Source organism: Argiope bruennichi, chromosome 3 (genome assembly GCF_947563725.1).
Source record: "Argiope bruennichi chromosome 3, qqArgBrue1.1, whole genome shotgun sequence".
Lineage (NCBI taxonomy): Eukaryota > Metazoa > Arthropoda > Arachnida > Araneae > Araneidae > Argiope > Argiope bruennichi.
This window is the reverse complement of record NC_079153.1, coordinates 51950801-51966647: the sequence shown is the minus strand read 5'-3', so window position 1 is coordinate 51966647 and position 15847 is coordinate 51950801. Positions and strand designations below refer to the sequence as shown.

The window sequence follows — 15847 nt, the reverse complement described above, 5'->3', positions numbered from 1 at the left end:
ATAACTGTACCGAATTCTTCTGAATGTGGATAGGTTTCTGAGTAAACAGTTTTAAGAAAATTTACTATAAACTTGATCAGATTTGAATTGGTTAGTCTATTTTCTTCATTTTTATTTTTAAAATCATTATAATTATGTAAAGACCGTAAGACATTCTGTATTACTAATTATCTGTAATGCTTATGTCTCATAAAACCGTGAGTCTTCGTTGTTGAATGTAAACATCTCCTCCTTGCATCTTTCCTCTCACCCCTATTTTGTTGAATTAAATCCATCCTAATACATCCGCAAAAGAGCGGATGGTTTTACAATCCGTTGTCAAACGGTATTTTATCACTTCTCTTGATTGTACGATGCAACTTTGTATTCACAGTCTAATTAATTTCGCCCGTTAGGGAGACATAAAAACAAAAACGAATACTATTTTGTTATGTTGGAGATTCCTGAACATACAGTGGAGACAATTTTAAAAATTTGTAGTAAATACCGAAGAAACGGTATTTAAACTTCTGAATACCGGTATTCAGTATCCCGGTATACCGGTATTGCAATCCCTAATCGTATGATATTGTAAAGCATCATGTGTAAAATTTGACAAAACCTAATGTTGTGTATGTTTATTGGTCATTAATATATTTCATAACTTTTGTCTAATAAGGTGTGAATAAAAAAAAATCTAAATTTAATATTGCCACTCGTTTTATTACGAAAATTTTAATTCCGAATCAAAATACATACAATTTTCATAAATAAAATTAAAGATGTGCGTATCAAGTTTTTTCTTTTCCATCACTTAAGCATGTTCATGAAAAATCACTTATTCTTGCTCGGATGATATTTCCTTGCAGAAGGATAAAAATACATGTAAATAAGGTTAAAAATCATTGATAATGTTATATATCCGAAAATGAGATATATGATGTAGCACAAATTGCCCCTGATCTTATTTTCAGCAACATCATCTTTGAGTTCGTAACACCCTGGACCCATTGTTACGAACATCAAATAATTGAAATACAATACATCTGTTATGGATAGTTGTTCTATCAACGCAAATACTGCAGATCCAAACACGAAATAGACAGCAAAGAATATCGCTGCAAAAACTATCGAAACTGCATGGTCAAGATCACTCAATTTACTGTCGAAGTCGGAACAGTCAAAGTTTCCTTGGAATACTTCAGTCGATTGGTTATTTATTGAATGATTGATTTGTTCATAAGCTCGATTTAGTTCTTCATTTTTCCCACTATACTGGAATTTGCTTCCAGCACTGAAATTTCTTTCTAACTCTACTAATTCTTTTGGAATATTGTTAGAATTTGTGGTTATTAAAGGAATCTTTGTATCTTTTGCTGGAGCGACAGAATTCCGCTTAATCCTCGTTGCTTTGTTTCTTTGGCTCTTTTGGATTGTCTGCTCTTCGCTTCCAAAACAGCAGAAGCGGCAACAGATGCTATCGAACATCCAATACCAGCAAATAGCAAAAAAGTGGCCCATACAAATTAACCATGAAAGCATTAGTGGTATACCAAAAAGGCTGTAGCAGACTGTTGCTGTTCGGCCCCACTTAGAACGAGGTGCCATGGAACCATAACCTGAAAAAAAAAGGTCTTTAAAATATAAATATAGTTATAGATAAGATCAGGTATTATAAAGCATGATAAAGATATCCCATAGAGCTATCTTAGGTTCTTACTCAAAATGTCATATTTAGAGTTTAATGTAGTAAGGAAAATTGAATATGCAATTGGATTTTTCTCATTTCTGATGCTTATTTATAATTTTATTGGTATATATTTATAATTTTATTGGTACATATTTATAATTACTTGATACATATTTATAATTTTAGTGTCAAGACCACATAACAATATATTTTATCCAACATTTTTTTTCCATTCCTGTTAACGCAATATGCCCAACAATACTCTGGCGATGTCTTCACGATATTATAAGTCATTCGGAATATTACAAAACATCATATATCTATCGAATTACATCCTGTACTAATAGAGATTCCGTTCATATTCCCGCGAATAGATATATCCATAGACCAGGGTTGGGCAGACTTTTCTAGGTTACGGGCTATTTCTAATTTTCTAAGGTGCTGTGGCCCACCAAAAGTGTAGGTGTGGTGAGTTAAAAAAAAGGGGGGTCTACAATGGAATATGTACTTACCTACATACTACAAATATAATATCAAATGATGCATTTAATATCAAACAATTCAAAATGCATTAAAAAATAAATAATTTTCATCTAAAATCAGTTCTTGTAGATATAGTTAGTAGAAGAGCTAATCTGCATGCTGCCTGCCAGTTTTAAATATCTCGGTATATTATTATTAACTGGTAATCTTGCACTGGATTCTAAGTGGTCGCCTGTCAGACGGGAACTACATGTCGTCTTAATTATATTCATCGTTGAAAATGCAGATTAATAGAGGTAGGTAGAGACAAAGAACGATATTAAATGATACGCAGTTTTTTTTAAATTTGGATATTTTATTTCGTTTATTAGATTCCAAAAGTTATTCTTAGGTTCTGAACTACTTACTTTAAAATTGTGTCATTTTGAAGCAGAAAAACTTCGTTTTGTTCAAGAGATAAAGAGAGTATATATATTTTCAGTTATTTCTCCCACATCAACATTGTCAAATGGGTAACACATGAATGTAACAACTGGTTTCTTTTAATATGCTCTCTTAGGTCTTAGTAAAGGTGGTCATCCCAAAATGTTTCAGTGGTCTAGCGATCGATCGAGATCGATTTAATGCCCACCGCTGCCATAGACATTCCATCCTTTTGCCGATTTGGTACGAATTTTAATCCACAACTTCATTTCAGGTAAACTATGAACAAAATATCATCTAACAGGCTCATTGTATTTTCAAGTTATCTCTCAGACGATTGTTGGCCTAAATTTGACAGAAATACAAACGTGAAGATTTGTGAAAATGTCAGGTTCAAATTTTTTGACGATTGCAATACTGCCTCTATATTTCGTATATAAAAAATAAAAGTGGTACCATTTCTCAAAGTATTTTCAGTTCTTTAAAATTTTACCTTTATTATAGGATTCGAAATTCCCTGTTCATCAATAATCTAAATAAATTAACTCCATTTTATTCGATATTTATTTTTTAGTATAATATTTATAAAAATAAGTTATCCTAACCCCTGTACGCAAACAAAACTAAATGCATCTAATAAATATTTGATTTAGCTGTCTTTCCTCATTGAACTACAAAAAGAAATCTTAAAATCTATACAGTTTAAAAACACTTTTGCACTTAACTGTTGCGCTAAATATAAATATAATGTTGTTTTGTCACTCACTTCCGCGTTACAAATATACAACAAACACAACACAGTTTTATTGATTTCATCAAAAGATCACGCAACGAACTGTTCATTGATCGTTAATGTAACGAAGAAAGCCAGATGTCAAGCTTTCAGGTGAAATATATTCCCGAGTCGCCCTTGTTTTTCGTGTCCAGAAGGAGCATTCAATTCTCTCACGCACTTATATACATAAAAATACGAGGTGATCAGAAAGTCTTTGCTAGATTATAAAAAATTATTACGAAGTACCATTAAATATTATATAGTAAATTTTTTATTCTGGAATAGACATGCTCTTACATTTTTTAATCCAACAACTGATGCAATGAATGCAAATATTGTGGTTTCAGATTCGATTCTTATCAAAATGGCGTCAATGATATTCGCTCTTGTCCTTTATTATTCCGCTAAATATTTTTTCTTTTGGGATTTCAAAAAGCACTGAATGTTTCCCACTTCAGTTGAAAATATTGATACATTAAAAGTTAGGGTCATAGATGCTGTGCCAAGTGTGATAGCCTAAACATTAGACAAGACTTTGCGAGAATTGGAATAGCGCTTTGACGTTCTACGAGCCACCAAGGTTGTCCATATTTCTATTCTTTTTCAAAAGTGGTTTTATCATAACTATATTAACTCTACAGTATTTCGAATTACATTTACATTTTTAATGTAATTGTAATTCGCAATTATTATATTGACATTTTTTTACAATAAATCTTACTTTCTAGTATTTGAAGCATAGAGAAAGTACTGTAACTGCCAAAAGATTCGAATTCCAGATTTTGACGATTCTCCTTGGTTCAAACCACCCTGAATATGAAAAACGCATTTTTGGTATTATGTCAGTCTGTCTGTCTGTGAATACAATAACTTAGAAACGCTTTGACTTACACGAAAGAAATTCGGTATATAGTCTTTAGTATAAGGACAAATTTATAGATTTCTAACAGATTTTGAAAGCAATCCATTCTGAGGAAGTCTGTCTGTCTGTTCGATTACAAGTTAATACAAATAATTGATAAAAATTTGGCTTAGCATCTAAAATGTAGATTATTGGAAAGTTTTGGACCAAATCTGTCGAAACATGTCCGTCTGTCAGGCTGTGATTTCTACAATGTGTGAATATAGACGAAATAACTCATAAACTCAATGATTTAAATCAATGAAATTCGGTTTACGATCTTCTGACTACAATCGCAAGACTTATCCAAGGTTCTGTCTGAGATATGGGGAAAGGGATAAGGCCTTTATTGAAAGAAAAAAAGTTCAACAAAACTTTTTAGAAATAAAAACAAAAATAATAATCCTCCAAACTTATATTACCTGTTGTAGTTATCAGAGACAAACTGTAAAACATCGTGCTTGGATAAGCCCATCGCTTTTCCCCACTATCAGCGCCCTGTCTCCAGTATCCAAGACCAGTACTTTTCAACAGAGCATCCTCAAACAGGTCCAGGTGCTTGAACACATACTGAGACCAAATGGCCTCGTGTGCTTTCACTTGGCGCAGTTCTGTGGCAAGAAGTATGGCTGTGTCATTCTTCAACTTGGAAAATTCTTTAATGTAGGAAACCTCTTCCGTCTCTTCCAGATATAGAAAAAGCCATGTCCCTCCTATCAGATAAGAACCGGTAAGAAGGCATAGCAAAATGGCGATGATGATAAATGTACAAGTTATATTTCTTGTCCGTTTGACTGATATTCTTCTCACTAACTGTTGAGGAATCTGTCTGGATGGTTCTCTGAAAAAAAGAACAAACGTAGTGTTTTTAATTTGTTATATAATGCATTTAAAATGTTATTTTTCCTGCAGTTATTGTGTACAAATTTCATAACATATACTTTTATACTTGTTTACTTTCTTGTATGCAAACAGAAAATATTGCATCAGTAAAAATATGATTTCGAGTTTTTGGTGAATCTTCACTTTTCAGATTTCCATGAGTCGTTCTCGGAATTTGTTTCGGAACACCATAACGCAAAAAAAGGAAGAGTTAAACAATGATATTTAACATGCTACCTTTACACCTAAGCTGTATATTTATACCAAATTTTGGAGAAAAATTATCAGTGGGTGACTTCTATGTCCGTCCGTCCATGTGCGTGAACACGATGGCTCAAAACTGGAATAAATTACACAGGTTATGTTTTTTTTTACGGTTTTATCATCAGAATGATTGAATTTTATTAAATTTAAAACCAGATATGTCAAGAAGTTGGTTACTTATTTATTCATCTACTCATGTGGATGTGGATGTGACAACTTACAAATGCAAAAAGCTAGATGAATGAATTTTAGTAGTTGATCCTCACACCAGAATTACTGATATATGTGTCTAATCTTGCAATAAGAAGCTGCCTGTCTTTTTGTTTGTCCGAACGGGATGATAGATGAGTTAGGTAAATGAAATTTAGTATATAATCAATATATTGAAATTTTACATCTGCATCAAATATTGGGCCTAGCATATAAAAGGAAAGATGTTCAAAATGCATTCTAGAGTTTCTTTACTCATAATACAGAGTTTAATAAAAAAAAAATTTTATATTTTATATGTATACGAGAAATTCAAGGAGAGAATAGCCCCATTAGTTTTTCTACGAAACAAGAAAAGAGTTTCCAAGATTAAAATAAAAACAGATAAAAAAAACATATGATAAGGAACAAAATCAAGCCGAAAATAAGTTGATCATATGTCTTCAGAAAAAAAAAATCAAAATGTATGAAACAAAGAAACTGTTTAAAATATATTTGAAAGTGAGAACCCTTATATTAGTTGCATTAAAGTCAAATCTTGCTAATACGCTATATCTATTTTTAATAACATTTATTCTATAAATGGGTGCCACCGAAAACGACTAATATTAATAAAATTAATTTAATAACGACGATCAATTTTAATAAACTACATCTTGTTACAAAAAGTATTATAAATGTTACAATCATATAAGTAATATGATTGTAAATGTTACAATCATATAAATACAATCATAAAATTACAATCATATAAGTAAAAGTTGCACAAATATGATGGAGCGTACGATTGCATAATTTTAAGCGTCGAAACTATCAAGGTGGCGGTGATAATTGATTAAATTTTCCCAGTTGTTGAGGTCGAGGACAATGTTGTGAAATTTCTCCATAGAAAATTTACAGCGAATTATTTTTTTTATTTCTCCCACGAATGGTTGGCAGGTGACCTTTAATTACATATCCTTACAGCATGAACTTTCATAAGAAATTTTTTCTCCATAAAGAAAGTATTGTGAGGTTTTGTTTTTTCACTTTCTTCTCAAAATAAAAGCTGCTGAGAAGCAAGCAACCCTTCGTGGCGTATCTGTGGGTCATGAACTTTCATAAGAAATACTTTCATATTTTCTAAAATCGGTTGAGTAGTTGGAGCTGGAGAACACTATCGTATGATTTCCCCATAGAAAATACATTTTGACGTTGCGTTTTTTTATATTTATCACAAAAGTGGAATCTGGAGAAAAGTGGAATTGATGACAACAGCTGGCCACTGATGACATATCTGGCAGTAAGGAGTTTTAATATAAAACAAAAATTGAGAAAATTCGAAAATTATAATCGTTGGGGTTAAACGATTGGTTTATAGGTTTCCTTTATTATTTTAACTATACACATTGAGCAATTTTGAAACAAAATCCTGATCTAATACAGGAGTTATTCTTATATGTGTTTGAAAATGTTTTTTTTTAATTTACTTTCAAAAATTAAATACAAAAAGAAAAATTGGAAAAAGAAGGGAGAAAAATTATTTTCTACTCTCATTGGTCATAAAGGTATTTAAAAAAATTCAAAGAAACATTAAAAGCTTTAGTTCAAAATATCATAAAATTATAAATTTTAGGCTTGGTTTGTCTTTTATATGATTTTTTAAAATACAGAAACGATATCATGAACACACAAAAAAAAATGAATACAATCACAAAACAGATGAATGAACATCCAGTAATCAAAACAATGAAATTTATTGTTGCAAAATATACTCAAGGATATTTTCTAAAATTTATCAAACTTATTAAAAAAATAGCAGCATAGAAATAAAATTGGTATTGCTGAAAATTTTATTTTTAAAATTTTAAAATGATGTAAATCAGTTTTTGTAGCATAATATGTTCCGAAGTTATAAAAGAAAAAAAAACTTAAAATATTGATTAATTTTTCAATTTAAAAATCTAATTAACTTTTAAAAAATCTTTTTTATTTGACTCTTACTACTCAAGAAGTAACTTTGTACCGAAATTAGTACCTACAGGCCCATGGTCTGCACTGTATAGCGTTTTCAACGCTTTTTTCAACGCATCTCAAAATATACAGAGCCTAGAGCCATTAGCTTATAAACATTATCATGCTAAAATTTTCCAAAATCGGTTATTCTTTGCTCATTTGCTAACCTAAAACTGTAAGCTTATTGCGTTTATCTAAATAAATTGCATTGTTTCATAATCTGATTTTTTCTAGATATCCGTAAGTGTACTAGATTTATTTGCTTTTAAATTTGCATAAATTACACACAAACGACAATTAATATATGTGTGTGTGTACGATTTTTGAATAGGTTACAGATTGAGCATTTTATTGTGTATACATTAGGCATTTTTTGAAAATGTTACAGAATAACTTTGATAATAATCTATCAAATATAATCATGTTTTCTTTGACGACTTATGCTTAACTGTTCGTGCTATAAAATGCTCATGAATCGCAATTATAGTACAGAACGACAGTTGTCATTTTTCCTGATTTTTCTGAGTTTTCTAAAAGGTTTTTAATGTCCATTTATCGACTTTTCTCCCCGTCTAAGCTTAAAAACTATAAAATAAAGGAAAATCAAAATCTCCATTTCCCTTCATACACATGCTTAAATTAGCTGCTGCACGGCAACTCATCGAAAATTCACCAACTTACAAATAAGAGACAATGCTTTAGGCAACAACTACGCTGGAAATGAACATCTGTCTCTCATTTCAATAGAAATAACAAACCAGAAAAATAACATTTAATCCAGCTTTATGGAAATATCGCTCAATATTTTGTTGTTGTAGGATAATCACATGTTTGCTAAGCAATTTCAAGACCAGACAAAACAGTTTCGACCGAAACAGAGAACAAAGAAAGAATGGTCACATGATCGATTTTCTGAGATCGATTTTTTCAACTAATAGAAATGAATATTTCAATATGAATGATATTTTCATTTAATATTGCATATTTATGATGGTGTAACTCAAAACAAAAAGAAATCATTGAGCTTAGGGGAAAAAATATTTATTTTCGGTATTCTAATTTCTTGAAAGAGTTCGTTGCCCCTGCTACTATGCTTAAGACATCATTTCAATTATACATCTCAGCAGAATTTAGCAATTTTAATGAATCTATTGTGTGATCCTTAGCGATTTATTTGGCGATTTGGCATCAATTAATGATATGCGAAAATCCAATTTGTGTTTTAGACATATTTTTACTAACCAACTGAAACGAAAATGTGACACAAAACTAAACTTGTAGTCACAAAATCACTTACCAAATTTGATATATTTAAGTCACTGCATCTTTAAGTTATCGCGTTTACATGTTTCTGAAAATATAGAACAACAGGCGGTCTATACCTTTTTAGTTTTGGCTCAAAATTTGATAAGTGTCTAGACTGTAGGTGTTAATTCTGTAGATCTAGTTTTATCTAGATAGCTGTCTTCGTTTTGTAGTTACCGTGTTAAATAATATCCTCTGAGCGGATTTTGCTCAAAATTTGATAAATAAATTACAAAATTGTTACTAAGATTGCGTACCAAATTTCATCCGTCTTTATCAAAACGTTTTTGAGTTATCTTTGTCGCAAATAGACGGACATTTTTCAAAATGTGGTTTTAGAACTCGCGGAAGTCTAAAAGGTGAAGATTCGTCAAAGTCTCAAGTTCGAATTTTTTGAAGATTGCTATACTTTTTCTATTATAAGTATACGAGAAAGTAATAAAAACATGTTGTTAACAAACGGAATTTGATTAAACAACAAATGCTCACTAAGGATCCCGACTTAAAGAGAAGTTAATGATAAATTTTAGAATATTATTATTTTCAAATAAAGCATTTAAGGAGCATCTCATCAGTTAGCATTCCAAAGAAAAAAAATGGTTCTTTTTACAAAGACTCTTTCAAATTATTGTGCTAGAGAATACTCAATTTAACTAACACCATTCATAATAATATTTTTTAAAAATAATAAAGATTTTTCTTTTGATAGTTTTTTAGAATAATGGTGAAATTTTTAAATCATTTTTCTGCCCCCCCCCCCTCCTCCCATTACTATTGGTAAGTCCCAGAAAGCTTATGGAATAAATGTCATGAGTGTAAACTCATGTATTCGAAAATAATAACAATCGCATTCACTTTAAAATAAAACGAAAAAAATAAGATGGATGAAAAACTTACGGCTTTAAGACGAGAACCTTCTTTGATTTCGGTGGAGGTAATTCTTCAGAAGGTGGATGCAGAATTATTTCGGTTGTTTTTGGTTGGTTAGAAGACACGGGTAAAATATCTTTGATAATAATATCACCTTCAATTTTCACAGCAGGAGTAGGCTTGATTTTATGATTGGAATCTGGGTGTTTCTCTTTTTCTGGGCTGGATTCTGAATTCGTTTCATCGCTTTCTAAGTCATGTAAACTATTTTTGCACTCAGTTTCAGTTTGTAGTGTTTTATCTTCTTCATCTACAATAAGTTTCCGCTTAGTGTTAACCACTGCTTCGCTTAAAGTAACTTTTTCTTCACAGTCAACCGTTTCATCAATAATCACATCTTCTTTATCTGCAATAAGTTTTTCTTCAGAGTCGACCATTTCTTCATCTACAATAAGTTTTTCTTCAGAGTCGACCATTTCTTCATCTACAATAAGATATTTTTCATCGACACTAAGTTTTTCTTCATAACCCACACATATGTCAATTCGAGTTTCTCCCTCCATCTTAAGCCTTTAAATCGTTAGATGAATACATTTTCATAATTCACCCAAGTCCTAAAAATAAGAAATATTCTGGCAAAGTTTCTTTAAATATAATAACATTTTAAAGCATTTATACTTATAAATATTTTACTATTATATACTATATCTATCTTAACTATAGACAAGAATTAGTCAAGACTTAAGTTACATTTAGGCCACTTGGGTCAAACTGAGAACTTTTTAAAAGTAAGAACAGAAATTAAAGTTGTTTCGAATAAAATTAATCTGGAAATATAAGTCAGTATTAACAGAATTTCTTTGCGAGTGTGTAAAATTAGGACTAAAGTATTTTATCAATTCAGTATGAAATCAGAATATTTTAAAATATTATGAATGATGTTTTCCTTTTGGCATTCCAATCAAAATAACACTAGTAAGTACTTTTCACAGTACATTTTGAAGTAGAAAACTACAGATGTTCAGTGTATCACTTAATGGCTTTTTAGAATTTTTCACATAAAAAGTTAAAATACTTTTTGTAACATATCTTTATTTTTTATTTTGTTTTAAAAAAATGTATTTTAGATTAAAATGCGAAATGATTTATACATTGCTAATGTCAAAATATTGTTTAATTTGATGGCAACCTAATAAATTCTTTAAATAATGATTAAAAGAACAATGACTTTATGTACGTATTAATTTGTGTTAACAAAATTATTATGATTATTTTTTTATGATTTGGAAATAATTTGTAATAATATAGCAAATAATTCTGAGTTGGAAATTATTTTGGATTTTTTTTTCAATTACCTAGTAAGAAAAAGGTAATTAGATAATTAGCAAGAAAATGGTAAAGAATTTTTAGTTTTAAATTTACATTTAACTGCGCATTATCAAATATTTGAGCTGGTTTCAAATATTTTAGAGATATTCACAAAGTTACTATATTTCGAACTTTCTTTTTCATTCATAATGTGAAAAGGTTTCAGAAATTTTATCTAAAGCATATTTATCTAAAAGAAAAAAAAATTAAAAATAGACTTACTGTAGAATAACTTTTATATACTTAAAAAAAGACTTAATTAAAAATAAACTTAAAAATAGACATCGAATTATGAAAGTAGATTTATATCTTCTTAAATTTTTATACAAGACTACAAGTTGATCTGGAAATTTTGGTGGAAATTTAAATAAAGCACATTACATTGAAATGGCTGTATAATTGAGTTTTTAAAAATGATTATATTTAAATAATTGTAGAAATTTTTCTTCTGTAATTTATTTTCATGGTTTAGGAAAGCAAAATTTTGTCTCAAAATATATTTTCTGTATAAATATTAATAAATTATTTATTTTATAACAATCTCAAACTGATTCTAACTTTTAAAGTATTAAAAAGTGTATGGTATATCTCGAAACCCAAACATTTAAAACCGATCAAAGGATGTTATCAAAAAGCTTTCTTTTATATTTTTTGTGAATCTTCAATATTTGTATATGAAGGTCAAAATCTTTTTGTAGTTATAAACTAGTTATACTTTAACTTTTATATACTATTTCTGTTCTCACTCACCATTTCTGAGATTAGTAAATTAAAAATAAAGCCTACCATCCTTCATATTTGCATTTCATAAAAAGTAAATATAAATTTTTTAAAAAATGAATGAAACATACCATCCTTTATAATTGCTTTCGCAAAAAATAAATAAATAATAAATAAAATAAAAAAAAATTACGCTAAATTTATAACTGTAATATCTTGTATGTAATTCATTTCCTGTAAACAAATGATTATTTTTTACTGAACTGTAAATTAAGTTTTACTGCAAATTAATCTGAATTACAAATGAAATTACAGTCATTAGTGCGATAATTTGATACTATCTTCAATTTATTTTTGTTTTGATAAGTTTCTAGAATTTATACTTTAATTTTTGTACACATAACTTTTTCTTATCATTAATACTTAAACAAATATAATGAATAAGACATAAAGATAATTTATTTTATAGGATTGTACAAAAACTCCGTATTTCATATTTTTGAAAAATATCTGAAATTAATATTTCCAAATGTATTCTTTTACTTCTTTTTGTTTTTGATAAGAAATTTTTAAAAAGTAGTATTCGCTAAATAAAATTATATCCAATAATATTCTTATGACAAATTTCTGAAAATCTATTATTCTGAAGTTGTGTTTTGTTTTCTTTAGATCAACTCTTTATTTTAAATTTTAGTAAGAAAAATTTTCGTGAAAATTAACGTTAATTCCTAGTTATTGTTTTAAGGTTTTATTTAATATTCATTAACAAAGACTTGCTAAAAATGCAAACTAAAATCTTCTAAATAAAAGCTTACAAAAAAAACTAAACTTTTCTAAATAATAAGCTTAGCTTAGTAGTAAAAAGAACAATCGATTTGAAATAACAAATAAAAAGAGAAGGACACACAAAAAGATAAAAGTTTGATCATTTAAAAGATAACTATTTTTGTGACTTATTCTGAATTGCTAAAATGTTACCAAAGTCTCTGAATTTATATTTAAAAAGCACAAATAAGATAATTTTACCTAAGAGACGTCATTATATATCTCTTACCTTCAATATTTATTTATCCAATGGCACATCATCTCAAAGTTAATTCAATAAATTATTTTTTTAATTTATAACTTATACTCGAAATTATTTTTCATTGTTTTAGTTCATCTCTGTTCAATTCTGAAAAATTCACGTTTTTATTCTTCCATTTTTAAGACAATTAACGTTCTTAATGCTTCGCATATCCGAGAAACCGTCTTGCAGCGCAAAAGCACAGTGAATAAGTGACAGTTACTCACCGGTGCTGAATTTTTGCGTGACAACTGACTAGTGATGGCTACCGGAATATGGCGTGCGATTGCTAATAAAGCAACGGCACTCTTCGATTTATCACTGGGTAGTTCCGAAAAGCCCCGGAACAATGATCGAATAACAACCTGAAAGAGCTGCTTACAATACTTGATTTGAAAAGATGACGTTTAATCAATGGAGTTGATTGAAGTTGGTTTTGTTCCATAAATCGTTAAAATAGAAGAGTAGAAATTCTTAAAAAATGAAAACACATCTTTTTTTTTTTTTTTTTTTTTCTGCTTTGTAGCGAAGATAAAAATAGCTATTAAGAATAAATTTTATCCGAAACGTCGCATGTGTTACAAAGTATCAATCAACCATACTTAGTTTCAAAACAACTTTCTTGGCCAAAAATATTTATAACTACTCATTTAATAATATTTGCTAATACTTAACATGCATATTTCCGAGTGTAAAATAATGAAGAAATCGTGACTATGTATGTATGTTCCATTGTACGATTTTAAAATATTAATAAATGAGAAGTTGTGAGTTAATAAAGAAATTGAAAAAAATTAATAATATAGCTTACAAATTGTAAGTATGTATAATCCACGCATCAACTCCTAAACAACTGGATGAAATTCTCCCAAATTTTTGTATTTATTTATTTAATACAAGAAAAAGTATGCAGTCAACTTTACAAAAAACAAAAATTAATTATATATAAAATTAATTAGGAATTATCCGAAATTTTTAAGCTCCTTGTAATAACAATAAGAACAAATTCATCTAATAAAAAATATTTTTACATTATTTTAACAATTTAAAATTTTACATTTCCATTTATAACAATTTCATTTCCAGACAATTTCTTTTCAATAAGTTATAATGCATAACTGAATGAGGAGAACTTGAGAGGATTTTGAAATAAGATATTTTTAGATACTTCTACTACTACTGCAATGAGACTTCGAACATTATTTTTTAACATTTTTTTTTTTGTTTCCGTACAGTTTATTTCTCTTATTTTAATAAAATTTTCAAAATTAATTGTATGCATAATTCGCAAAAACATTTCTTTACTATTGAAGAGTAAGAATACAAACGAAGAATCGTTATCAAAACGTAAACAAAATTCTGGAAGAACACTAAACGGAAAATTTTAAAGCAAACAATTGACAATTTATATCATGAACAATTACTGATTTCGTTCATTTTAATATTCTAATTAATGAAACCGATTATTTAATTTACTATCGCAGAACTTTCATAATACTTCAATATTTGTGAATAAAATTTGAAGTTGAGGGTAATGGTAATAACTTTCGGAAAAGGCTTATAATTTTTAATGCGTTTACGATTCATTGATTATAACTTCTCTTTTATAGCATTGATTCATAATATGCATCAAAAAAACATTTAGCCATTTGGTTGATTTAAGCAGCAGAAATATTTTTTCATAATTTGCCCCGGATATCATGCAAGTTGTAACAGGCGTGGAGCAAGTAGTTGCAATAAAAACAACAATATTTAAAATTGTTTTCTTTTTACCATTCTTTCATTAATTAAAGTTCATAAAGGATTACGTAATTATTAATAGCGGTAATAAACTACACAAATCAGCTTACTGTAAAATATACAATTTTTTAATCGTTCAACTTAAAAAATCAGTTTGAATTAGAATTGCAGTTAATATTGCAACTTGCATTGAAATTGCAATATCTTGCAGCTTGCCCCCATCACATAGTTTCTGGTATTTTTGTTGCTTAATAAAAAAAAATATTGTAATTATTAAAAAATATTAGGCATATTTTTAAAAATAGATGCATCGACAAAATAAATAAGCGAAAATGTTTTTTAAAAAATCAACTAATCTGAAATCAAAATTTATGAAATATTTCTCCCCTCTATTTATTATCTAAAACGGAGATATATTTAAGGCGAAGATATTTTTATACCCGAGCTGGATCTATCTAATAGTTATGGATTCAATCAAATCTTTTACACTTTCTTTGATGGTTAATATTAAACATTGTCTTCTCTTCCTGAAATTTAAGAAGAATAATTTATTGAATCATTTCTTATTATTAAGGGATCTCCTTTCTCCTTTGTGCTGCTGTAGCAGAGGAAGGAGGAACACCACAAGTAGGTAGATGAGAAGTCGCAGGATAAGTAATGGGGCTCTGACTTCTTTAGAGGATATAACAATGGTGATGCGTTGATTCCATTTAAACAGCCATTAGACAACATGACCATGACCATAATGACCATTAGACAACAAGTCATGATTCCCATTTTCCTATCTAATTCAGGTATTCAGCCTTATCCATATGCTTAGATAGAGTACAGGTTAATTTATCTTTCCCCGCCGTCATCTAGAATAAGGAGCTGAGAAAAAACAGTACAAATTCATAAGTTTTGGCTTCTATGGCAGTATAATATTGATAGAAAGCTGATTGATTAACGATTCCATGATGTAATATGCTTTATTATTTATTTATTCTATGCAACCATAAATAAAAATGCGCAATTAAGGAAAAACCTTAAAATGATTTTACTACAGTTTTTATATTGCACAACCATCATAAAAATGGGCAAACAATTAAAGAATTTCGATGCATTTTCAATGCTGTCTAACTTATCAGATCAACAATCGCATAGCAAACACAACTGCGCTTACTTTTATCTCCTGTA

At 28.9% G+C, this 15847-nt stretch overlaps 1 protein-coding gene across 1 annotated transcript; it reads right to left on the bottom strand.

The window, feature by feature from the left end:
- Nucleotides 1-724: 724 nt before the first annotated feature.
- Nucleotides 725-13124, bottom strand: LOC129963827 (potassium channel subfamily K member 18-like). The gene is made up of 4 exons (XM_056078395.1): nt 12920-13124; nt 9805-10391; nt 4674-5092; nt 725-1598 (listed from the first exon to the last, which is right to left on the bottom strand). The coding sequence occupies exons 2-4, from the start codon at nt 10338-10340 to the stop codon at nt 814-816; spliced, it is 1740 nt and encodes a 579-aa protein (XP_055934370.1). The 5' UTR covers nt 10341-10391; nt 12920-13124; the 3' UTR covers nt 725-813.
- Between the last annotated feature and the right edge of the window lie 2723 nt (nt 13125-15847).